The 23,902-nt window shown below is 54.6% G+C and overlaps 3 protein-coding genes across 11 annotated transcripts; 2 read left to right on the top strand and 1 right to left on the bottom strand.

Annotated features, from left to right (window-relative positions):
- Positions 1-183: 183 nt before the first annotated feature.
- Positions 184-2,527, bottom strand: MYLPF (myosin light chain, phosphorylatable, fast skeletal muscle). The gene is made up of 7 exons (XM_032605697.1): positions 2,349-2,527; positions 1,627-1,722; positions 1,299-1,374; positions 994-1,098; positions 808-886; positions 473-521; positions 184-381 (listed from the first exon to the last, which is right to left on the bottom strand). Exons 1-7 carry the CDS (start codon positions 2,349-2,351, stop codon positions 277-279), a joined length of 513 nt encoding a protein of 170 aa, XP_032461588.1. The 5' UTR covers positions 2,352-2,527; the 3' UTR covers positions 184-276.
- Positions 2,528-6,232: 3,705 nt separating this feature from the next.
- Positions 6,233-17,297, top strand: TBC1D10B (TBC1 domain family member 10B). Its single transcript, XM_032604861.1, has 9 exons — positions 6,233-7,176; positions 10,587-10,686; positions 10,992-11,099; positions 11,201-11,307; positions 14,562-14,676; positions 14,803-14,868; positions 15,086-15,275; positions 15,604-15,758; positions 15,847-17,297. The coding sequence occupies exons 1-9, from the start codon at positions 6,233-6,235 to the stop codon at positions 16,414-16,416; spliced, it is 2,355 nt and encodes a 784-aa protein (XP_032460752.1). The 3' UTR covers positions 16,417-17,297.
- Positions 17,289-23,544, top strand: CD2BP2 (CD2 cytoplasmic tail binding protein 2). 9 transcript variants are annotated; one of them, XM_032604869.1, is made up of 7 exons: positions 18,362-19,136; positions 19,672-19,775; positions 20,002-20,134; positions 20,262-20,419; positions 20,504-20,939; positions 21,021-21,127; positions 21,194-23,544. In XM_032604869.1, the coding sequence occupies exons 2-7, from the start codon at positions 19,698-19,700 to the stop codon at positions 21,323-21,325; spliced, it is 1,044 nt and encodes a 347-aa protein (XP_032460760.1). In that variant the 5' UTR covers positions 18,362-19,136; positions 19,672-19,697; the 3' UTR covers positions 21,326-23,544. The 9 variants fall into 9 exon arrangements, with proteins under 9 accessions (XP_032460757.1, XP_032460760.1, XP_032460754.1 ...); XM_032604870.1 differs by having other exon boundaries at positions 19,013-19,136; positions 21,215-23,544; XM_032604871.1 differs by having other exon boundaries at positions 19,128-19,320; positions 21,215-23,544.
- The last annotated feature ends 358 nt before the right edge of the window (positions 23,545-23,902 follow it).

Genomic DNA, 23,902 nt, shown 5'->3' with positions numbered 1-23,902 from the left:
CGCAAGTCTTCTCTTTCCCGGCGGGAATAAGCGGCGGGCGTAGCGGGTGGAACCGTTCCACCCAGGCCTCTGGGCCACTATTTATTCATTCATTTGCTGGGCACTCGTTTCGTGCCAGCCGGTGTTCCAGCGCAGCCTCCCACCTGAGCCCTGCTCACAAAAACGCACTGAAGCCGTCGCGGATAAGAAACGAGACCAGTTTAATTTATTAGGAGTCAAGGTGGGGTGGTCGCACTGGCAGGAAGGCGTTGCCCAGCAGAGGCCTAAGAGGGTCCGCTACTCCTGGTCCTTGGCGTCGCCATGCGTGATGACGTAGCATATGTTCTTGTAGTCTACGTTGCCGCCCACGTCGGGGGGAAAGGCCGCCCACATATTCGTGATCTGGGGAAAAAACGCAGGGGTATCTCCAACCGGTTCCTTACGTTCCCCTTCCCCCAGCCCTCCGCTTCTCCTAGGCCCTTTCCCCACTCACCTCTTCGCGGGTGAAGCGGTCACACTGCGTGGTAAGCAGCTCCTCCAGGCTGGAGAGAGGTGACAGAGGTTGGGCTTCGTGATTCCTTTCCACTCCCTCCCACCTCATCCCCGTTGCCATTCCCAGTCTTGCCTTGAAAACCAGGGTTACTCTGGATTCCTCTTTGGTCTCCCAAACACTCTGGCCTCCCCCCTTTTGCCCTTCCCCCTGTGTGCTGTGAAAATTTAATCTCATCGCCACAGTCCTAATTTTTCCCTTATCTCTGGCAGTGCCTAACTCTTGGTAGGAATTTAAGGAGGCTTTCTGTGTGGGAGCAGCTGGAGGGTGTCACTTACAACTGCTTCTTGATGGTGCCCTTCCCCTCAGGGTCCAGGACCTTGAAGGCTCCAGTGATCACATCCTCAGGGTCGGCACCTGGGGGGGTCAGAGGGCACATGAAGCTGAAGGGTTGCTAAAGGGTCAGTCCCTGAAAGGTCTGGGGAGAGGCATCTGGGGGTTTGGACCCAGGACACTTCATTCACCTTTGAGCTTCTCCCCAAACATGGTCAGGAAGACAGTGAAGTTGATGGGCCCACTGGCTTCCTTCATCATGTCATCTAGCTCCTCATTCTTCACATTGAGACGCCCTGGAACAGGGTGGGGGAAGCATGGAGTGGAGTGGGGTCTAGGAGCCAGGGAATAATGCTTCCCATAAATTCACATCATCCCACCCATTTTTTATCTGGGTAGACTGAGGCCCAGGGTGGACCTGGCAGGGCTGGAACCTAAGGCTGCTGAATTCCCAGGACTCTGCAGCCTTGAATCTTTACAGGTGGAGTAGGCTCACCCATGGCTGCGAAGGTGTCCCGCAGGTCCTCCTTGTCGATAATGCCATCACGATTCTGGTCAATTACTGTGAAGGCCTGTGGAGGGCCAGGGTAGGGAGAGGTTAGGTCCCCCATGGCCAGGCTTCAGCATCCTTACTCTAGGCAGATCAGATTCTGAGATTCTGGCCCCCAGCCAGCCGTCCACTTCCACTCCAAGCAGGGAGGAGCACAAGGAATTCTAAACCCTTCCCCTCCGGCCAACAGGTGCACATTCCAGGGAGGGGTGGGGGGAGGGGTAGCAAGGCGAGTCTTTGGTCAGCCTTCAGTCTCCCTTCTCCCCGCCCGTACCTCCTTGAACTCCTGGATCTGGGTCTGATCGAACATGGAGAAGACATTGGAGCTTCCGCCCTCTGCCACTGCCTTTCTCCTGGCCTTCTTGGGTGCCTGAGGGATGAGGGTTGGGCAGAGGGGTTCATGGACCAATCCCTACTCCTCTCTAGAGGCGCTGGAATAGATTCAGACTTCTTTGAGTCCATTCTTCTAAAGCAACTTTTCTGGCTCTAGGCTTCCCCTTCCTTATGCTGAGGAGACCTGCTGCAGTTGTACCCCTGAATTCCTCTGGGTAGCCCTCAAGTCCCCATCCTTCCGTCCTACCCAACAAGTGGAGTGTACCTCCCCTTCTCAGTGCCCTGACCCTGCCTCCTCTGAGTCCCAGACTTGCTGCGTGACCCTGATCACTCACTCACCTGAACCTCTACTTTCTCATTTATAAAATGGGAGTGGGAACACTTGTCTGGCTGGTCCCGGGGGTTTTAGGAAGATGGAGTGCAGGATGGCATGGAGCATGCTTTGAGAGGGACTGGGCTCCTGCGAGTGGAGTGTCTAGGCAGATTATCCTTGGTTGGATCCTCTAGGGCAACATTCTGTACATTCCCCATTAGTGATATCAAGAAAGGGAAGATTCATCTTTTTTCCTCTTGCCAGACTGGGAACCAGCTACTTTCTTTCAAAGGATGAGGCTGCCCTGAGGTCCGAGGGATCTGGGCAGGGGCTGGGGGATTCTCACTCACCATATCTTAGGTCTCCTGGGGGCCAGGCAGTGGCTCTGGCTGGAAAGGAGCAGAGAGTCAGCCTGGGGCGGTCCCTCTGGAGTTATATAGTCCTGCCCCAGGGAGTCATTAACATACCACGGTAACCTTAGCCCTGTGGGTGCCCACCCCAGATACCAAAATAGCCCAGCTCAGGGCCTCTCCTTTCTTGGGCTGGCAACAGCTGGAGTCCAGGGAGGGAGGGAGGAGGGAGTGAGTCTTGGGATGCAGGTATCACTAGGACCTGGGCAGGAAGGGATGTTCTTTTTCCCCAAAGGAGGCTGGAATGTGCCAGAGTTCAGAGAGGGCCCAGGCTGAGACACAGGACTAGGAAAGAGATGCACCAGGCTCCTGTACCCCTGTGTGGGGTGGGCCCAGATTTAAACCCAGCAAATTTATTGAGTACCTACAGTGTGCCAGGCACTGGTCCATGCTTTGCAGGTGCACTCTGACAAACACAGTCCCCCCCACTGTGGAGTTCACAGTCAAGGGTATGTATATGTGGGGGTAGTGACAGAGGTTACAGGTGGGAGAGAGCTGCCTGGGGAAGCTGAAGGATCAGGAAGTCTTCTACATCCCCTTCAAGAAGAGGGGAGATTTTTTGAGGAAAGATGTGGGGCATGGAATCACTAGGTATGAAGAGACTAGACAGCCTGGAGCAGAGAGCCTGCTCTGTGACCTTGGGCTTTGCGCTCCAACTCCCTGGGCCTTGGTTTCCCCCTCTATAAAATGGGGACATAATTCCCATCCCACAGAACTTCTGGATGTGAACACTATTTGGAAACAGTTAGTGAAGTATAATCATTATTTTTATTTTTATTTTTTGGCTGCACCATATGGCTTGTGGGATCTTAGTTCCCCGACCAAGGATCAAATCCGGGCCCTTGGCAGTGAAAACCTGGAGTCCTAACCACTGGACTACCAGGGAATTCCCATAATCATTATAATTAATATTCAGGCCCTGCCTTGGTAGAACTTACAGTCTAGCTGTGGAGACAGGGTAAATGCAGAAAATGACAAACCAGCTGGTCAGGAGTACAGAAGTAGAGGGCACAGCAGCCCTATCTAGGAGTATGGGAATGACGTTATAAAGGCTGGTAGAAGTGAGTCAGGTGAAAGTGGAGGAACAGCCATGCTAAGTGGTGGGCACAGATGGGCAAAGGCCTGGCGAAGTGAAAGATCAGAAGTGTTCAGTTCGCCAGAATTGGGATGGGGCTCGAGCAGAGGATACAAGGGTCTGGACATCAGACACTGGAGGGTCTTCAAATGCCTTGCTGAGGACTGAGACCTTGGGAGCCTTGGAAAGGTTTGAAACAGGAGAAGGACATGGTCTAGTGTGAGTCTATAATCGCTTTTTTGGATACTGGTGTGAAAGTTGGAACTCAGGGGAGGGAAGTCAAGGACACCAAGAGGGAAGCTAATTGGTCACCTCCTCCTCGGTGGCTGGGATGGCCAATGGCCTCTCTCTCCAATCTGGGCTAGAACCAGCTAGGCTGACTGTGTGACTTTGAGGTACGCTCTCCCACCCCTCTGGGCCTCGGTGCCCCAGTCCATTCCGTACAGTGGAGGTCCGTGGAAATTGTGGGTGAGGAAGCCCCAGGAGGCCCAAGGTTGGCAAGGACACCCGTGTCTCCTCCTCCTCCTGTTCCCTCTCCTCCTCCTCCTGTTCCCTCTAGGACCTGATGTCCTAAGGAAGTCTCCTCCTCCCCTCCCCCTCCTCCAGCCTCATACCAATGCCTCTAAGACATTTGCTTTTCTGGTCACTGGGGTCCAGGCACCTGTTGTCTCTAAGAAGAGAGACAGAGCCACCCTAAACTTAGCAGCTGCCCTTGGCCTCCTGCACTGGCCCCTCCCTGCCTCAGTCAACAGCTGCCTCACCTTATACGGTTACCATGGGGGTCCAGGCCCAGGGAGGAGCCCACTTATTACTGGGTTCTGGGAGGGGAGGAGAACTCCAAAGAGGGGGATGGGGGAAGTGCTTAGGAAGCTTGGGCCAAATGGAAAGTGGAGAAGTTGAGGAGGAGGAGATCGGGAGTGGCATATCTCAGACACTGGTTCACAGGATCTGAGTCTGAGCTGGGAGTAAGGAGCCTCAGAGAACTCAGCAACCAAGTAACTGGGAAGCTGGGAGCTAGGCCTGACTGAAATTTCAGGATGGTGGACTTTGTATGGAAATTGGAGCCCTCCTCGTGCTGAATCCTGAATCCTGGACCTCAGGGGAATGAGAGCCAGAGAGAGAAGGGGCTGGTAAAGTCAGGGCTTTGTGTTTGTGGTCTAGGGTAGCCTGGAGGGCTCATGAGATTGGGGTCTGATTTCTTAGCAGAGAATGAGGAGTACAGAGTGGTGTATCAATGAGGAGAGAGGAGTTGATGGAATGGGTCCTGGATCCCCAAAAGAACACAGATATGGGAATTCATGGTATTGGGAAATCATGATTTGGGGTCTGGGATCCCCACTAGAATGGAGGGGGCACTCAGAGGATGAGTTCCAAGGAACTGGAGCCCAGATCCTGGGGAAGAGCTCAGATAGAAGGGGCTGAGGAGAGGGACTTGGGGATTGGGATACCCACAGGAAATGGTGGATCCAGAGAGATGAGTCACTTATAGGATTTTGGGGCTCTGGTTATAGTCGCCTGGGATTTGCGGGCTGGAATGAGAATTAGAGGCTGAGTGAAGGGCAAGAGTACCTGATCAGAGCACTGGATCAAGTGCCCTGTGGTGGGCTTGGGAGCTGAATAGAGAATGGGACCCACGAGAGGACTCAGGCAGGGCAGCGTGGCGCTCTTATTGGCTAACGGTTGCACCCATGCCCTCGGTCCCCGCCCCCTCTCCGCGCTGTCCCCAACTGTCACCCCCACCTCCCGCGCTTGTCTCCGGTTGTCACCGACATCCCTGGCTTGGCACTGCCTGCTGGCAGCACCCCTTCCCTTTGGATGCTGCATTGGCTGAGACAGCTGTCTATCTTCCTCCTTTTGCTAAAGTGAGAGAATGCATTCATTGGCTGACGAGGCAAATTAATCGCAAATTTGACCCGCCCCTCCCAGCTGTCATTTCTTCCTGACCTTCTCGGGAGACCCAAAGAATCCCTCAGCTCCTATCGACTGCGGATGCTGTCTGTCACCGCCCAAATAGACGTCACTGTCTGTCAATTTGACCTCCGCCTACTCCCCTTTTCATTGGCTCCCTTTTAACCATTCCTATTAGGCAGGCCCGCCTCTTCTCGCACAGCACCCGCCTCCTTCTACGGTCTTTCACTCTTCAGCCATCTTTATTGGCCAGGAGGTTCCTCTTCCTGCTTTTCTATTAGTTACTCCCCCTGTCCCGCCTCCTCCTGCCTTCACTCGCCCTCTCATTGGTTTTATAACCTCCGCCTTGTCTGTTTCTTCTTCCCAAATTACCCACCCCTTTCCCGCCTCCAGCCCCACCCACATTTCCAACGATTGGCAGAAACCCAGTTCTCTCTCCTATTATTCGTCCAAGCCCTCTGACGAGGCGGGAGAAAAAAGGAGCGCGATGGGGCCGCCCGCGCGCAGGCGTGAAGCGCCGAAACGCTGGCCTCTTGGCCGGCACCGGGGCTTGTGCGCAGGCGCGAGGTGGGCCGCTCGCCCGAAGCGGGAGGGAGGGGGTGGCGGCGAGAGTGCGAAAGAGGGGAGAGGGCGCGAGCGAGACCCCGGCGCCTGGCGCCCCGGGACCCGTGCCCCGGCTCCGCGCGCCGGGTGGCCCCCCGCGCGCCAGCAACGACCCCGGCGCGCGCCGGGCCGCGACCTTCGCCCTTTCCCCTTCCTCGGCGGGCGGTGGGGAGCGGCCTGAGGGGCGGCGCCTTTTGCGGCCGCCGCGGCGGGGGGATGTAAGGGGCGGCCCGCGGTCATGGAGACGGGCCCGGCGCCCCTGGTGGCCCCGCCGCGCCGTCATGGCGCCCCCGCGGCCCCGTCGCCGCCGCCCCGCGGCTCCCGGGCCGGGCCCGTCGTGGTGGTAGCTCCGGGGCCGCCAGTGACCACGGCCACTTCGGCCCCGGTCACCCTGGTGGCCCCCGGGGAGGCGCGGCCCGCATGGGTACCGGCTGCAACCCAGACCTCGGACTCGGCCCTGGCCCCCGCCCCGACAGTCGCCGGCAGCACGGAGGTGGGGCTGACCCTGGAGGCCTCACCCAAAGCCCTGAGGGCGCAGGTCTCCGACCCAGAGCCCTTGGTGCCTGAGGCTGTGGCAGGAGCCGAGAGGTCCATGGCTCTGGCCCCAGGGGCAGACTCTCCGAAGACGGAGGAGGCCAGAACCTCACCCGATCCTGGGCCAGGTACCCTCACCGGGACCTGCACCAGGACCCCTTCAAGAACGGCTCCTGGGGCCCTGATCGCCAAACCCCCGCTTGCCCCCAAGCCGGGAACCACTGTGGCCTCAGGAGTGACTGCACGGGTTGCAGCAGTGACAGCAGGACAGGTGACAAGTGGACATGGAGCTGCAGCATCAGCATCAACAGGACAGGCACCAGAGGACCCCTCAGGGTCTGGCACAGGCCCTTCAGGGACATGTGAGGCCCTGGTAGCTGTCGTGACGGTGACCCCAGCTCTGGAGCCTGCTGAAAACTCTCAGGACCTAGGCTCCACGTCCAGCCTGGGACCTGGAATCTCTGGGCCTCGAGGGCAGGCTCCAGACACTCTGAGCTACTTGGACTCCGTGAGCCTCATGTCTGGGACCTTAGAGTCCTTGGCGGATGATGTGAGCTCCATGGGCTCAGACTCGGAGATAAATGGGCTGGCCCTGCGCAAGACGGACAAGTACGGCTTCCTTGGGGGCAGCCAGTATTCGGGCAGCCTGTGAGTACCCAGTGGGCACCCAGCGGGCCTGCTTCATGGAAGTAGAGGTTGCAGGGTGGGGGGGATGATACACCTTGCCCACGCTGTCGCTGCCCATCCTCCTCTGAGGATCCACGGGGTGATTAGTGGGAATGGGAATGCTTAACAATCCTTATCATGCCTAGAGTTTCCTGAGGTTTCTGTGGCACCAGCGTGTTAGGGTTTGAGACCAGATGTCGGGAGTCCTGGGTTTGAGCCTAAGCCTTGCCTTTGGTGTGTGTGTGCCCTTGAGTTAGTGCCTTCCACATTTGAGTTAGTGCCTCACTTTCCTCCTCTGTGAAGTGAAAGGTTGAATGAGATTGTACCTCAGGTTGTCCCAGCTCCTTGGTGGGAAACTCCAGCTACAGGTCAGATATTCTGGAGAGTTGGCTGGACAGGGGTTCTGGTAGAGATCTTTGGTTCCTTAGGGAGAAAGTCTGGAGGGATGCAGGCAGCTCCCTTCCCCCATAGCCTTAGGTCTGATGTGGTGGTGAGGTGGGGAAGTCTGTTTGATGGAGGAGAGACTCTGAAGGTAGGGCCCGTCTGTGAAACAGAAGAGCAGTCTTGTGTTTTCACTGAAGGAAAGGGGGTGGAGGAGGCCTCTTCCCCATTTCCTCATCTCCCCAGCCGGGCTTACTCTTTCCTAGTTCCCTCCAGGGGCCTGAGTCACTTCTGAGGTGGGGGTGTGATTGCTTCTGACTTCTTCCTTCCTTCTCTTTGGATCATTGTTCCTGTACCCCTTTAACCTGCTGGTCAGTTCAGTTTACAGCACTGCCTGAGAACCGCCAGTGCCAGGCCCCGTGCTGGGTACTAAGGATAAAATAATCATTTCAAGGTGCTCATCATCTACAGGAGAGACAAATACTTAAACAGTTAGTTTCAATATAATACGTTAGGTTTAGCCTGGAGATCATCACAGGGTTTTGTGAGCAGCTAGGGAAGGGATCTTTTGCCCAGTCTGGGAATTCAGCTGGACTGATCTGAATTGTGAAGAATGAGTAGGATTTAGTCATGGCTGTGCGTGTTGGGGTGAGGGGGACCTGCCTGGTGTTGGGGGAAGCCCTGTGGGAGGGATTGTAATGCAACAAAAAAATCAGAAAATCTTTGAGTACCAACATTCTCGGTCCTGTGTGGGGAGGGCAACTTAAGTTTGACCCTGGTGCTTTCCCATGCGTGAGGGATGCATTGCTGTACCTAATTTATAGATGAAGAAACAGGATTAGAGCAGTTGAGTGACTTGCCCCACTCAAACAATTTGGATCTGAGTGACCAATGGCACTCTCCTCAGTACTCTGCTGCCCTGAGGAACTTGGATTGAATTGGGTTTTAGTGAGCCCCTCTTGTGTACCAGGCATGGTGCGGGGTGCTAATTCTCTGCTTTTTTTTTTTTTTTTTTTTTTTTTTTTGGTTCACGGGCCTCTCACTGTTGTGGCCTCTCCCGTTGCGGAGCACAGGCTCCGGACGCGCAGGCCCAGCTGGCATGGCTCACGGGCCCAGCCGCTCCGCGGCACGTGGGATCCTCCCGGACCGGGGCACGAACCCGTGAACCCTGCATCGGCAGGCGGACTCTCAACCACTGCGCCACCAGGGAAGCCCTAATTCTCTGCTTTTAATTTTGTCCCTCTAAAATCCATCTTCCATGCTGGCAGAATCAACTTCTGAGGCAAGGCTGACTGTGGCACACGTTACCTTAAAAGCTGTTAGCAGCTCAGCACTGTCCACAGGATAAAGTGCAAGCGCTTTAGCCTGCGCACAGGCTCCTTATGTTCTGGCTCTGCCAGCCTCTCTGGTCTTCTTTTCCACCGCCTTCTCACCATGCACTGTGTGCTGTGGTCCTGTTGAAGTGATTGTAGTCTTTCTCCCTTCATACTCAGGCTGTACCATCAGCCAGGAATGCCCTTCTCCCGGTCTTTCCCTGCCATGTTCTACTCAGTCCTTCATGGCTTACCTCAAGATGTCCCTTCCTCCAGGAAACCTTCCCTGATATCCATTGCCCCTACTCCGATTAGGTACCTCTTCTGTGCATCTTTGTAATTGCATTTCCCTCACATATTGCAATTATCTCCCCTGCTAGCTTGTGACCTTTTGAGGGCAGGAAAGGTATCTTACTCTTCCTGGCCCTTAATAGAGTTTGGAATTGCCTTATGATAGAGATGAATGAGAAATCACCTTTTTTTTTTTTTTTTTTCTTGGCGGTACGTGGGCCTCTCACTGTTGTGGCCTCTCCCGTTGCGGAGCACAGGCTCCAGACGCGCAGGCTCAGCGGCTGTGGCTCACGGGCCCAGCCGCTCTGCGGCATGTGGGATCCTCCCGGACTGGGGCACGAACCCGTGTCCCCTGCATCGGCAGGCGGACTCTTAACCACTGCGCCACCAGGGAAGCCTGAGAAATCACCTTTTAGTTTAAGGAGTTTCTGGGACAAAAGAAACTAACTTTAAACCTCCCATTTAACAGTCCTTTGTATACAGTTTCTCAATAGTCCTCTCATAACTTTGTGATGTAGGTGGTGGCCTTCCTTTTTACATTTATAAGGAAGAGACTTAGGTTATCACTTGCCAAGACTCCCCAACTTGTAAGGGACAACTGGGCTTTGAGCTCAGGTCTATCTGGAAACCCAAGCTCTTTCTTCCATTCCACTCACCTGGTACTGGCTCCTACAACTAACTGTTTCAAGACTGATGGGGTATCTTGAGTGCGAAGCTCTGACAGAACAGTGAGCAAACAGTGCAAGGAGAGCTTCATTTGCTTGGGAATGTGGGGTGATTTCAGGGAGGAGGCGGTAGCGGAAATTGCAGATGGTGCAAGGGATCTTGAGTCTTGTAGAAGGAAACTCAGACAGTTGCTTCTAAGGGGACAGGGAAGTATGTTTGTTATGTATTTTATTTTATGGATAATAATTGCTGTTACTTAGTCGCTGCTATGTGTTATCTCATATAACCTCTTAGGTAGGTACTATTTTTCTCTCCATCTTACACATGAGGAAATTGAGGCTTAGAGAGTACTTGCCCAAGGCCACACAGTGAATAGGTGGCAAACCTAGAACTTGGATCCAGGTCTAATGCAAAGTGTAGCTTTTCAGTATTCCGTGCTCTTTCCCCAGACTTGTATGTGTCTTAAGTGGGATTTGAACACAGCCTCTGTATAGCGATCCAACATGAGAATGTGATCTCTGTTCAGAGATTCCAAGGAAATTCCATTTAGTGTGGTGAACTAGGACCTTGGATGGACAGAATGACCAGACATCCTAATGTTTGGTATTGGTAGCTCACAAAATGCTTTTATGGTCTGATCTCTCATTTTTGAGCTTGGGGAAGTGGCTTGCCTCAGTTCCCCCAGCAATCTAGATTTTATACTACTGCTACTGACCTCTTCCATACTCCCCATATCCTCAGAGAGAGCTCCATTCCTGTGGATGTGGCTCGGCAGCGGGAGCTCAAATGGCTGGAGATGTTCAGTCACTGGGATAAGTGGCTGTCACGGCGTTTCCAGAAGGTTTGAGAAGGCTGTGGTGGGCAGGGCAATGGACGTGGTGGGGGTGGGGAGGACAGGGTGGGCCTATGTGCTCTTGGGAAGCCCAGGAACCTGATAGTATTTGCTCTCTGGACCATGTTGGGGGTAGGTGGTACTTGGGCCTTGGGGGAGGAGTAGCTTTAAAGATAGAAGGCCAGGCGGGGTCCAGTGGAGTGAAGCCTATGGGATGTGGGACGAGTGTCCCAGGGAGCCCAAGGACTGCTGGGGAAAGCTTGGAGGCTGTGCCTGCCACTGAAGCTGTTCCCCTGCCTGCCACTCTGCCTTAGGTGAAGCTGCGCTGCCGGAAGGGGATCCCATCCTCCCTCAGAGCCAAGGCCTGGCAGTACTTGTCCAATAGCAAGGAACTCCTGGAGCAGAACCCGGGCAAGTTTGAGGTGCGCACAGCTCCAGGGTGTGGGGACGTGTGACAGTGTCTGTGTGAAGGGTATCATCAGTTCCCCCAGATCCTGAGATAATTTCAGCTGTTCCACTGCAGGAGCTGGAACGGGCTCCTGGGGACCCTAAGTGGCTGGATGTGATTGAGAAGGACCTGCACCGTCAGTTCCCTTTCCATGAGATGTTTGCTGCTCGAGGCGGGCATGGGTAAGGCGACCTGACTATGTGAGTCAGTGGTGGATACAGGGCTGGGTTGAAAGCAGTCTTGCCTTCCAGAACTTCTACAGGAGTGGTCCTTAATGGATTGAGTGTCTAGCCATGTTGAAGGAAGGCTCCTGGGAGAGAGACTGTGATTCAGGGTGATGGGGGTGGGGTGGGGTGCTGATGAGGGGAAGGGGAGGCACATCAAGGGCTCATTGAAGAGGTTGCATTTGAACTAGATTTTAAAGGATAGATGGGAGCAGAGCAAGGGGCAGGTTTTTCCTGGCTTGGGGGTTATGTAAGCTGTGTCTGGGCAGTGGGGTTGGGTAGAGCTGAGGCTGGAAGAGCAATTAAGGGCCCTTAAATGCTGTGCCCAGGCCCTTCGATCTTTGTTCTGTTTGCCCGGCTTCCTCACGAAGGCTATAGATCGCTTCCTAGTAGTGTGCGATGTTTTTAGGTGGTTCTCAGCTCCTTGTGGGAGCATGTGGATGGACATTTAACAGTAAGTTCATCCTTTCAGCAAATATTAGTCAAGCGTCTGCTATCTGCCAGGTACTGTTTTAGCTACAGATGACAGCTGCCCCCTCAGGGCTTATATTTTGTTAAGGATAGACAATAAATAAAAGAATGAAAGTATGTTGTATGTACAGTGGTGGTAAATAGAAGAGTTTAAAGCAAGAAAGGGGAAAAGAGAATGTGAGCCGAGATTTGGTTACAAGTGACCTGATCTGACTTGTGTTTTAAAAAGATCATTCTGGGACTTCCCTGGCCGTCTAGTGGTTAAGACTCTGTGCTTCCACTGCGGGGGGCATGGGTTTGATCCCTGGTCGGGGAGCTAAGATCCCACATGCTGTGCAGCACGGCTAGAAGAAAAAAAAAAGGATCATTTCTGGCTGCTGTGCTGACAATAGACTATAGGAGACAAGGGCAGAAGCAGAGAGACCAGGTAGACTATTTCCATAATCCAGGAAAGAGATGATGATAGATAGACCAGGATGGTAGCCGTGAAACTGGATATATTTTGAAGGTAAAGCCAAAAGAATTTGCCAGTGGATTAGATGTGGAGAGAGAGAGAGAGAGAGAGAGAGAGAGAGAGAGAGAGTGAGTGAGTGTGTGTGTGTGTGTGTGAGAGAGAGAGAGAGAGAGAGAGAGAGAGAGAGAGAGAGTAGTTAAGGAAGACTCTCAAGGTTTTTGGTCTTAGAAACTAGAATGAATGGAGTTGCAATATACTGATATGGATGGGAAAACTGGGGGGAACGTAGGCTTGAAGGGTACATCAGGAGCTCATTTTTGGAATGTGAAGTTTGAAATACTCACTGGATATCCAGATGGAGATGCCAAGTAAGCTGGATGTACAGTGGACACAACATCCAGGGCGAGGTTTAAACTGGAGACAGATTGGAAATTGAGAGTTGTCAGGCTCTACACGGGACCGGATCTCACCCATGGGACTAGATGAGGTCATCAAGGCAGCAAGTGTAGATACGAAAGGAAGCTGTTCAAAGATTGAGCCCTGCAGCTCCAACATTTCAAGAATGGAAAGATGAGAAAGAACCTGTAAAGGAGCCTGGAAGAAGCTGGTGAGGTATAACGAGAACCAGGAGAGTGTGATTCCTGGAAGCAAAGTGAAGAGGGGTTTCGGGATCAGCTGTATGAAATGCTGCTGACGGGTCAAGTAAAGTGAAGTCTGCAAATCGACCTCTGGATTTAGCAATGTGGAGGTCATTGGTGACCTTGATAAAAGCAGTTTTGTGTGGAGCAGTGGGCTAAAGCCTGACTGGAGGATGGGAGGAAAGAACTTGAAGATAGCAAGTCTGTACTCTAGGTGGGTTTGGCTGAATAGGTAGGAAAGAAACGGTGTGGTATTCAGAGGGGAAGGCTGGGTAGAGAGAGGTTTTTGTTTGTTTTTTGGCCATGCCCTGTGGCATGCGGGGTCTTATTTTCCCGACCAGGGCTCGAACCCACACCCCCTGCAGTGGAAGCATGGAGTCTTAACCATTGGGCTGCCAGGGAAGTCACAAGAGGTGTTTTTTTTTTTTAAGCTAGAAGAAATGACATGTTGGTATGCCAGCCTCTGTAGTTAGAGAAAAATGGATGACACACAAACAATGGGAAGGTTGCTGGAGGGGTGGCCTGTGTAGGCGAGAGGGGATGGGACCCAGTGTCCAAGTGGAAAGGCTGTGGTTGGCCAGGATCACCGATAGTTCACCCATAGCAACAGGGGAGAAGGCAGGGGCACAGAAGCAGGCAGGTGGGTGAATGTAGCATGGGAGCTTAGGGAAGTTACATGTTTATTTTAATATATATTAGATGAAATAGCTAGTATATCAAACCTGTCATTTCATGGACGTTATTACAAAGTGGAGAAAAAATAATAGTGGGGTGGTGTGCAGATAAAGCACAAATGAAGATCACACTCCAGTGACTGAATTGTGAGAAACACTATGTAAGCAGTGGTTAGGAGTGTGTGACTGGAGGCAGGGAGAGGATCTGGGAGGTTATTACATCGTCCTGGTTAAGAGATGAAGGTCTGAGCTGCTCAGTGGCTGTGGCGGTGGAGAGAGGGGATAGACATGAATAAAATTCAGAAGGTAGTGTTGATACGACTTGATAATTAGCTGTGGGGAGTGATGGAAGGCTCGCTGTTTTCTGATGTGGGGCTGAGGGGATGGGATTCCCACACACAGCGATGGGGCACCCTCAGGGAAGAGGAACAGATCTAGGGCAGAGAGTTTATTCTTTTGGATGCAGAGACAAGAGGAAGGTCTGAGGCACAGCTGGCTTCCCAAGCCTACACCGAGAACCAGGGCTCTGCCCGGGGGGACTGATGAAATCCAGACAGATAAGGCAGGGCCTGCCCTGGGAGAGTGCCTGCTCTGGGGCAGTAAAAGCATTCAGACAGTGCCAGAGGAGGGCTGTCGCTGTTGAAAAGCTTCCTGAAGAAGATGACCTTGAAGGTTTACGGGATGGGAGCAGACAGAGAGAGAGCACAGTCCGTTTGGGGACACGGGTGGGGAGCACGTGGGTGTGCAGGCAAGGGCGGAAGCCTAGAGCCTGGAACAAAGCTTAGGTTACGGTCTGAGTCTTTGGCTTAAGCTTGATAGGCAGGATTAGGAAGGTGGATAGAGGTTGTGGTGGTAAAGCTCTGGGGTTGATCTGCCATGGGATATAGGGGGGCTCTGGGGGGGGTGCGGGTTAGTTTGGGGGCAAGAGCTCCCAACTCCTGTGACTTTCCTCATGGTCTTTCCCCATACCCACAGGCAACAGGACCTGTATCGAATCCTGAAGGCCTACACTATCTACCGGCCTGACGAGGGCTACTGCCAGGCCCAGGCCCCCGTGGCCGCAGTGCTGCTCATGCACATGCCTGCTGAGGTCAGCAGATGCTGGGCCTGCGTGGGGAGGGGCTGGGAGGATCTTGGCCTACAGTGGTGATGGGGGAGCTCCCTCCTCCCTGTTTCTCAGGCCCCCTCCCTCCCTCCTTGTTCTTGCCCTTCTCAGCAAGCCTTTTGGTGCCTGGTGCAGATCTGCGACAAGTACCTCCCCGGATACTATAGTGCAGGGCTGGTGAGTGTCTGGAGGCTGGGTGCAACTGGGGCTGTGACTTTTCCCCAAGACTGCAGGGTGGTCCTTGTCCTGCCCCACGCTGTACCATTCTGTCCCTCTGTTCTGGGCCTCCTACTGAGGTGAGGATCCCACTTCGTGGATGGGTACTGACTACCAGGGCCGGTTCTATCCCGAGGGTCCACAGCAGGCCTCTTCTCCTGGTTTGTCCCACTTCCAGGAGGCCATTCAACTGGATGGAGAAATCTTTTTTGCGCTGTTGCGCCGGGCCTCCCCGCTGGCACATCGGCACCTGCGACGGCAGCGCATTGACCCCGTGCTGTACATGACGGAATGGTTCATGTGCATCTTTGCCCGCACCCTTCCCTGGGCTTCAGTGCTACGTGTCTGGGATATGTTCTTCTGTGAAGGTACTTCTGTAGCCATTTCAGGCCATGACGGGGCTGCAGTTTCCATGGTGGCTGCCAGAGGGTGGCCTGCTGACATAAGGCTTCACTGGAAGATGTCTTGGGGCTGGAGAAGCCGAGGCCTGATCTTGTTGGCTCTGCCACCAGCCCACAGCTTGCTTTACCTCCCAGGAACCTAAAACCCATGGCAGCTTGTTTCCCTTCTTGGGGCCTCAGTTTCTTCATTTGTAAGGTTGGCAGCAGACAGGGATGGGGGCTGTGAGTCCCTCCTAAATGGGACAGGCTGAGATCCTGGGCTGATCATCCAGCCTCTCTTCCTTGGACCCTGCAGGCGTCAAGATCATCTTCCGGGTGGCCCTGGTGCTGCTGCGGCACACGCTGGGCTCTGTGGAGAAGCTGCGCTCCTGCCAAGGCATGTATGAAACCATGGAGCAGCTGCGCAATCTGCCCCAACAGTGCATGCAGGAGGACTTCCTGGTGCATGAGGTAGGTCCTAGCCTTGGCATACCTCACACCTGCTTTGGCCCATCCCCATCCCCAATCTTATTCCGGTATCTGTTTCTTCTCCGTCTAGGTGACCAACCTCCCAGTGACAGAAGCACTGATTGAACGAGAGAACTCGGCCCAGCTCAAGAAGTGGCGGGAAACCCGGGGCGAGCTGCAGTATCGGCCCTCACGGAGACTACACGGTTCCCGGGCGATCCATGAGGAGCGTCGGCGGCAGCAGCCACCCCTGGGCCCCTCCTCCAGCCTCCTCAGCCTCCCTGGCCTCAAGAGCCGAGGCTCTCGGGCAGCTGGAGGGGCCCCCTCTCCACCCGCTCCTGTCCGCAGGGCCAGTGCTGGGCCTGCCCCAGGGCCTCTGGTCACCGCTGAGGGACTGCATCCATCCCTTCCTTCGCCTACTGGCAACAGCACCCCACTGGCTCCCAGCAAGGAGGCCCGGAGGCAGGAGAAGGAGCGGCAGAAACAGGAAAAGGAACGTGAGAAGGAGCGGCAGAAGCAGGAGAAGGAGCGGCAGAAGCAGGAGAAGAAGGCTCAGGGCAGGAAGCTCTCGCTGCGTCGGAAGGCAGATGGACCCCCCGCCCCCCAGGATGGCGGGGACAGGTCCTCAGCATCAGAGGCCCGGCAGGATGCTTACTTCTGACCTCTGCCCTGGGGCTGGACTGCAGGGCCCTCTCTTCTTCCCTCAGCCAAGAGCAGGCCTTGGCCTGGGGTGCTGCTCCCGGCCCCCTTGGCAGGCTGTCCCTCCTTCTGAGGAAAGTGGCTTGAGTCCCCGTCTCCTTGCCAGCTGCTGATCCCTACACGACCAGGACAGTCAGAGTACGTGGGGCAGCTGCATTTCCCTGGGGCAGCAGCGAACAAGTCTGGAGCCCTCACCTCCAGTTAGGCCCAGCTGGGGTCTCTGTCACTCCTGCCCCGATTCCCTCTGGGATCCCTTCCCAGGTGCTGTCCTGATTGGCCTTTTGACTTGGCAATGGGAGTCAGTGGTTTTCAGATTCTTACACTCCAGTCACTCCTCTTACCCATGAAGTGGAGCTGGGTTCCTTTTCCCTTCTTCAGTCCTGCCTGTCTCCCCCCACTTCCTGGCGGGGGGCCCAGGCTCTTCGTGTTCTCCTTCTGGACATCTCTGTGTTGTAATTATGTACGGAGGACCCGGTTGGCCCAGGGTGGGGGTGTTCACTCTCTTCTGTCCTTTGGTTTTCCTCCACCATGTTCTTGCACGCTGGTTTATTTAAGGGGACATGCACTGGAGCAGGAAATGTCCCCCACTTCCCCACCACCACCCTCCTTGCTCTCCTTCCTCTTCACCTACCTTTCTCTGTATCCTCAGGCCTCCCCTGCTTTGTCTCACCAGGGCTCCCACCTTTCACCTTGTTCCCTTCCAACCCTCCAGCCCCTACCTGGGTAAGGGGTCTTCCCTTGAGCTCCAGGGGGTGAAACCCAATGTTTACATTTTCTTCTGTCTCTGCCCCCACCCTGTGCGGCGCTTTGAGGAACCGGAAAAGAACCTGCTGTTGTACCTGGGCCTGTCTCCTGCATTGTTATTTGATGAAGGGGGTTAGAATAAGGACAAGGAGGGAGGAAGTGACGGAACTAGTCAGGATCTGGGTGTCTCTTGAAGCAATCGGCTGGTCTCCTGGTCTCGGCAGGTAGGTACCTTTTGGCCTTTGGTCTGTTAGTCACTCATCAACAGACAGTGGTTGAGCTCCCACTCCACCTCTGCCTGGGATCTGCTCCCTCCGTTGTCACTGGCCTCCTGGAGCTGTCTGTGCGCCGCCTGCAGCACCCGGATCTCCTTCCCAGAGTGCTCGTGCAACTCCTGCAAGCTGGAGAGGGTACTGCCCTCTCTGTACTGTGGGGAGCCACAGTCCTCTGGGGGTGAGCTGGTCTCTTGTCCAGCTGCCTGGCACAGCTCCTGGTGCTGGGCCTCCAGAGAGCATAGCAGCACAGCCAGGCTCCCAGCTTCTCCTGATTTTCTGCTGCCGGCTTGTAGGCCTGCTCACCTTCTACCCGTGGGGTCAGGATGGTAAAGGCATAGGGTTCTGTGGCCCCAACGCGTGGCTTCACTGGCAGTTCTCTAACAGGATGGGGCTCAGGGGTGTGTGGGTCAGCCTGGTACCAGTTCCAGGTAGAAGAGGAGGTTTCCCCGGAGGATGAACCAGCGGTGCTGGTAGCTGGTATTTCTGGTCCCCTTCTTTAGCAGGATACCCTCCCGGTCCAGAGCCTGTGTTCTGTAGCCACGGAAGAAACTGAGCACGGGCTTGTGGTGCAGTTTCATGGTAGTCCATTCTGGGAGGAAACCTTAGGGGCAGGAGAAAGGAGGGGTGGACCATCTGGTATCCTAGGGACCCCAGCTGCCCCCAGTGCCCTCCTCTGGCTCCAGTAGGCTCTTTCTGGGCCCAGCCTTGGCCTACTGGGATTCAGACTCTGAGTATCCTCAAGAAGTAGAGGTCTTATACCCTGAGCACTGGGACCTACTCCCACTTTCCAACCCCAGCTCTGCCCCTTGGGACAGAGTACAAAACCTGGGCAGGGGCTGCTGGGCTGGGGTCCTGTTTTGGCGGGGGTGGGGGGCACGGGTATCCACTACTGCCCTTTTCCACGCGTACCTGAGATGAGGGCACAAGGGACCTCTGGCCTCGGTACTGGGCACAGGTGCCACTGCCACCTCTCCTATTATGGCTCTTCCCACCTCAGAAACCAGGAAATTGCCCAGGTGGTAGGCGTGGGGTAAATGACTTCCCCTGGGTCCTAAAAGGAGCTGGGCTGGGAAAGTGCCCCAGGAGAACCGAGCAACCCCTCTGGGACAAGAGCGAGGCCGCACCTCGAGCTAGGAGAGGGCGGACAACGGAACGCTGAGCGTAGGAAGGCAGGATTTCTAATGAGATGATGAAAGGCGCAGAGCCAGCCCTGGAGAAAACGAGACTCAACCGGGGAAAGGGAAACAAGGGCAGGGACCCAGCGGCCCTGCTGGGACTTTGCCCCTCCATCGTGACTCTGGGCGCCCCTTTAGGTAAAGCGCGCTCCGCTTTCTCCCCAGAGCCTCTACTGCTGTAGGAGGGAATCGAGACCACTTCCGGCCATCCCTCTCGTCCGATCAGGGTCTAGGCGTGCATACGCCCCCTCTGCTCGCCATCGTCGCCCCACACGTCTCACGTCACTTCTGGGAGGGGGTGTCTTTCCCCGCTCAGCGCGTACTTCCGCCCTCTCCTTCAGTTAGTCCTCTAGCACGAGTGAAGCCACTTCCGGCCTTCCCTGGCGCCTTCCGCAGTTCTCTTCCGGGTGGTGGCGGGCGGGTGACCCGGATGTAGCCCTGGCGAAAACCAGTCTCCCTGGATTCCCCCGCCTTTCCTGGGTCTTTAGGTGAGCGCGCGCCGGCGGGATTGCTGGAGTCCTCGTGGCTCTGCCGCCTCTCTGATTTGTACACAGCTCAGGACAGTTGGGGGTCACCCCACGGAGTCGGGAGTTCGGCGCAGGGAGGAGCGGGGCTGCCAGGGTGCCAGGTCCTGGGTTCGCCGAGGCCCCGCGGGCTGCGAGGAAGCTGGAGGTGGTTGAGCGGGTGTCTGCTCGCGGAGCAACGTCGCGCCCAGGACTGCGGGGGCCGGGAATGGTGGTGGTCACGCGGGGGAGCCCGTCTCAAGGGGGGGGGTGCCCGTGGGGAGCCCCTCCGCGCGTCCACCTCTCCGTCCCCGCTCCAGCAGCTCTTTCGGATGCCAGACCAAGTCCTGGGGGCCTCTTGGCTGCCAGCTCCCCTTTCGGCCCCTGATTCTGTGCTCCCTCCCCTCCCAAACTGGATCCAGTACCGACTAAGGGAAAGATATGTTGTGCGGGAGACCCTCTCGCGGTGAGTATTCTCCTCACCCAGTTCCTTTAATCTGCACCCTTTTCCTCGGCTCAGCTTGAGAAAGGCTCCTCTGTCCAGTCATGCCAAAGAGGAAAGTGACCTTCCAAGGCGTGGGAGATGAGGATGATGAGGATGAAATTAGTACCCCCAAGAAAAAGGTGAGGGGGCCGGGTTCCTGCATTCTGGGGAGGAGTGATGGGAAGAAAAAAAGCTAGAAGCCAGGAGAGAAATCTGGAGGGACAAAGAAAAGGTGGAAAGGGCTAGCTTTTCTATGTGCTTTGAGAAATGGGTTTGCAGGATTTTCAGTTTGAGTCTAGATCCTGGAGTATTTTGAGTAATAGCCAGTAACCTGCATCTCTCTCGATTTCTGACTGCTGCCCACAGTTGGTGGACCCTGTGGCTGGGGCAGGAGGTCCTGGGAGCCGCTTCAAAGGCAAACACTCTTTGGACAGCGATGAGGAGGATGATGATGAAGGGTCCAGCAAATATGACATTCTGGCCTCAGAAGATGTAGAAGGTGAGCTGTAGCCAAGAACAGACTTTCTGCTGGAGGACCAAGTAGGGGTTTCTGAGGTCACAGAGCACAGGAGGCTCCTGTCTCTTTTTTGCATTCCTAGCATGGGACGCCTGTGTCTTTGGTGCAGGTCAGGAAGCAGCCACACTCCCCAGTGAGGGAGGTGTGAGGATCACACCCTTCAACCTGCAGGAAGAGATGGAGGAAGGCCACTTTGATGCTGATGGCAACTATTTCCTGAACCGGGAAGCTCAGATCCGAGACAGCTGGCTGGACAACATTGATTGGGTGAGGCCCAGAGGCTGGCGTGGCTGAGCCTGGGCCTTGCTGGCAGTTTGTCAGAAACAAAACCCTCCCATTTTTACGTTGCAGGTAAAGATCAGGGAGCGGCCGCCCAATCAGCGGCCGCCGTCAGACTCAGAGGAGGAGGACAGCTTGGGCCAGACGCCAATGAGTGCCCAAGCCCTCCTGGAGGGCCTTCTGGAGCTGATGTTGCCCAGAGAGACAGTGGCTGGGGCACTGAGGCGCCTGGGAGCCCGAGGAGGAGGCAAAGGGGGCAGCAAGGGGCCTGGGCGGCCCAGTTCCCCCCAGCGCCTGGACCGGCTCTCCGGGTTGGCTGACCAGATGGTGGCTCGGGGCAACCTTGGAGTGTATCAGGAGACAAGGGAGCGATTGGCCATGCGGCTGAAGGGGTTGGGGTGCCAGACCCAGGGACCCCGTGACCCCACAGCCCCACCCTCCCTGGACATGTTTGCTGAGGAAGTGGCGGAGGGGGAGCTGGAGACCCCAACCCCTGCCCAGAGAGGAGGTAAGATTGAAGGGCAGAGGAGGGATGTTGTGGGCAGGGGCAGGCCCCTTGAGGTCCCGATGGCTCTGCTTGTTATTTTAGACACAGAGTCGCCCGGAGATGGTCTGGCCGATGTGATGTGGGAATATAAGTGGGAGAACACAGGGGATGCTGAGCTGTATGGACCATTCTCCAGCACCCAGATGCAGGTAAAATCCTTTCTTCTTCACTTTGCCTCTTCTCTCCCTCCCCTCACCCCATTAGTCCTCCCCCAGCTCTGCCCTCTCTTCTTGCAGACCTGGGTGAATGAAGGCTATTTCCCGGACGGTGTGTATTGCCGGAAGCTGGACACCCCCGGCGGACAGTTCTACAATTCCAAACGGATTGATTTTGACCTCTACACCTGAGCCTACTGAGGGCCGAGTTTGGTGGCCCCTTCTTTCCTGGATTCTGCGGAGGAGGCCCCAGTTGCCTTAGGCAGTGAGGATATCGGGGGCCACTTTTCAGTCAACTTCCTTTTCCCAATAAAAGCCTTTAGTTGTGTATTAGGGCATTGGCTGGGCTGATGGCCAGAAGTCGGGAACATTTTCCAGACCCCTTTGGACTTGCTTTGGCCCTTGAGTGTTTCCTTTCATGAAGTTCCTCCTTGGGAGTTTGTTTCTGGTCCCTTGAACCACTTCACCGTTGTTTACCAGTCCTCGGGGCAGAGCTGGGCCTGTCAGGTGTCCTGTGGCCTCCCAACCTGACTTTGTTCACCATCTAAAAATCTCTCCACTCACATGCCGTTCTCCAGAGTTCTCTGGCGGTTCTTGTTTTGCTGTTTTTAGGTCTTTGGCTTTTAGGACCTAAGATGCTCTGTTTTTCAGCCAGTGCAGGACAGAGCCCCAAAAGTGGAGACTTTAGGCCTGGAAAGGCTGGGACATCTGTTGGGAGTGAGCAGGAAAGCTGATACTGGCTCCCCACTGCCTCAGACTTCTTAGAAGTGGATAGAAACGGCCTCTTAGGTAAAGTCTAGACTCAATGTTGGCACTTGAAGGACCTTTCAAGGCCACCTGGGCCAGTCATGCTTTGTACAGGCACAGAGATGGGCAGTGTCTCACTGGAGGTTACACAGCACATAAGAGGGCGGGCCCAGACCCAGTGGGCTCCCTTCGAAGACCTTTCTTGGCACCAGGGCTTTTCTGTCTGGCCTGGAAGCCCTGTGGCTTACGTTTCCTGGGCTTCCACAATGTGTCTGACACTGGTTAGTGCCTTGAGGGAACTGAGAGAACTGGGCTGGTCACCTCCCAGGAATTGAGAGTCAGGGGGAGGGATTGGGAGGAAGACTGATATGCATAATTGTATAGTCTGAACCAAACACCTTCCACCTCCCACCGGTGCTGTCTTACGCCTCTCCTCACTCACACCAGTTAGTTCTCTACCTTGGCTCTCTGTTGGAGTTTTATGGGGAGCTGTAACATCACTCCGCAGAGATTCTGAATGAATTGATCTAAGTAATGGCCTGGTGTTTGGGGCTTTAAAAAGCTCCCAGGTGTTTCCCATGTGCAGCCAGGTGGAAAACCACTGGGCCTGACCCCAGGACTGAGGTTACACCTGGGGAAAGGGGCCGTTTCGTGGACCCTGCTGTGGTGGAGCTGAGCATGGGTGTGGCCGGGGCTCTGGTGGAGTCTGTTACCTATGGGAGAGTCAAGCACCAGAGCCATGGGTGCAGATGGGAGGGTGGAAGGAGTCAGGCTTGGAACCAGGAAAGGCTGGAGGGGCGGCGTGGGGATACTTGATGCTCTAGTGAGGCACCCAACTTATATAATAATTAACTACTATAATAATTAGGCCCATTCTAGTGCCAGCCCAGACCTGGATTTCATTGACTTCAAGATGCCTTCAGTTGTAAGATGTCTTACTTTATGTGTCAGTTAGAAGGAAAAGCCTGTGCATTGCAGTTGTAAGATGTCATTGATTCAGAGCTGCCTCCTGATTTCAGAAATGTTCCAAAGTGAAAAACAGATGTCTTAGGACCAGTGAAATACAGTGTTCACGTTTATATCCCCAGTGACCAACTCATGGGAGGTACTTAGTGTTTGGTGAATAGATGGAAGCTATGGGGGGGCAGTTCCCCTGGATGTCCCAAAGGCACCCCGGGCTCCACAATCCAAAGCTGATCTCACCTTCCCGACCCGTACAGCCTCCTGTGTTCACCTCCCTGAAGACATCATGTGTAGGCAGGATAATGGCCCCCAGAGATGGCCACTTGTGAATATATGACTGTATGGCAAAAGGAACCTTGAAACGTGATTATGTTAATGACTGAGATGGGGGGATTATTCTGGATTATTGAGGTGGGCCTAGTGTAACCACAAGGGTCCTATTACATGAAAGGGACTGAGGCGGGTCAAAGTGAGAGGGAGATGAAGATGTTATACCCACGGCTGGGTTTGAAGATGGAAGAAGGGGCCATGTACCGAGGAATGCAGCAGCCTGTAGAAGCTGGAAGAGGCAAGAAAACGGGTTCTTCCCAGAGTCTCCACAAAGAAATGCAGCCCCAGTGTGGGTTTTAGCCCAGTGAAAACCATTTTGGACTTTTGACCTCTTCTAGAACTAATAAAATTGTGTTGTTTTAAGTTGTTAAGTTTGGGGTCACTTGTTATAGCCTCAATAGGAAACTAACACTCCATCCAGCTGAATGCCTCTCCTTCATGAGCGTCAGTAAATCCTCTCTCCCTCCGCCATGTCCCTATTTCAAGCCCCTATCAACACTTAACTCCCTTGCCTTTAAAAAAACAAACTGTGCATATATTTGTGTGTACATATATAATTTTTATATAAGCTTTGTATATCTTACAGTAGTTTTGTAGATTCACAGAAAATTTCCAAAAATAGTACAGAGTTCACCCAGCTTCCCCTATTGTTAACATCTTTCAGTAGTACGTTTGTTACAACCAATGTACCAATGACCTTGCTATTTTTAAACAGCTTTATTGAGATAG

This window comes from Phocoena sinus, chromosome 15 (assembly GCF_008692025.1).
Source record: "Phocoena sinus isolate mPhoSin1 chromosome 15, mPhoSin1.pri, whole genome shotgun sequence".
NCBI lineage: Eukaryota > Metazoa > Chordata > Mammalia > Artiodactyla > Phocoenidae > Phocoena > Phocoena sinus.
The sequence above is the reverse complement of the archived record's forward strand: the minus strand, read 5'-3'. Positions and strand labels throughout refer to the sequence as shown.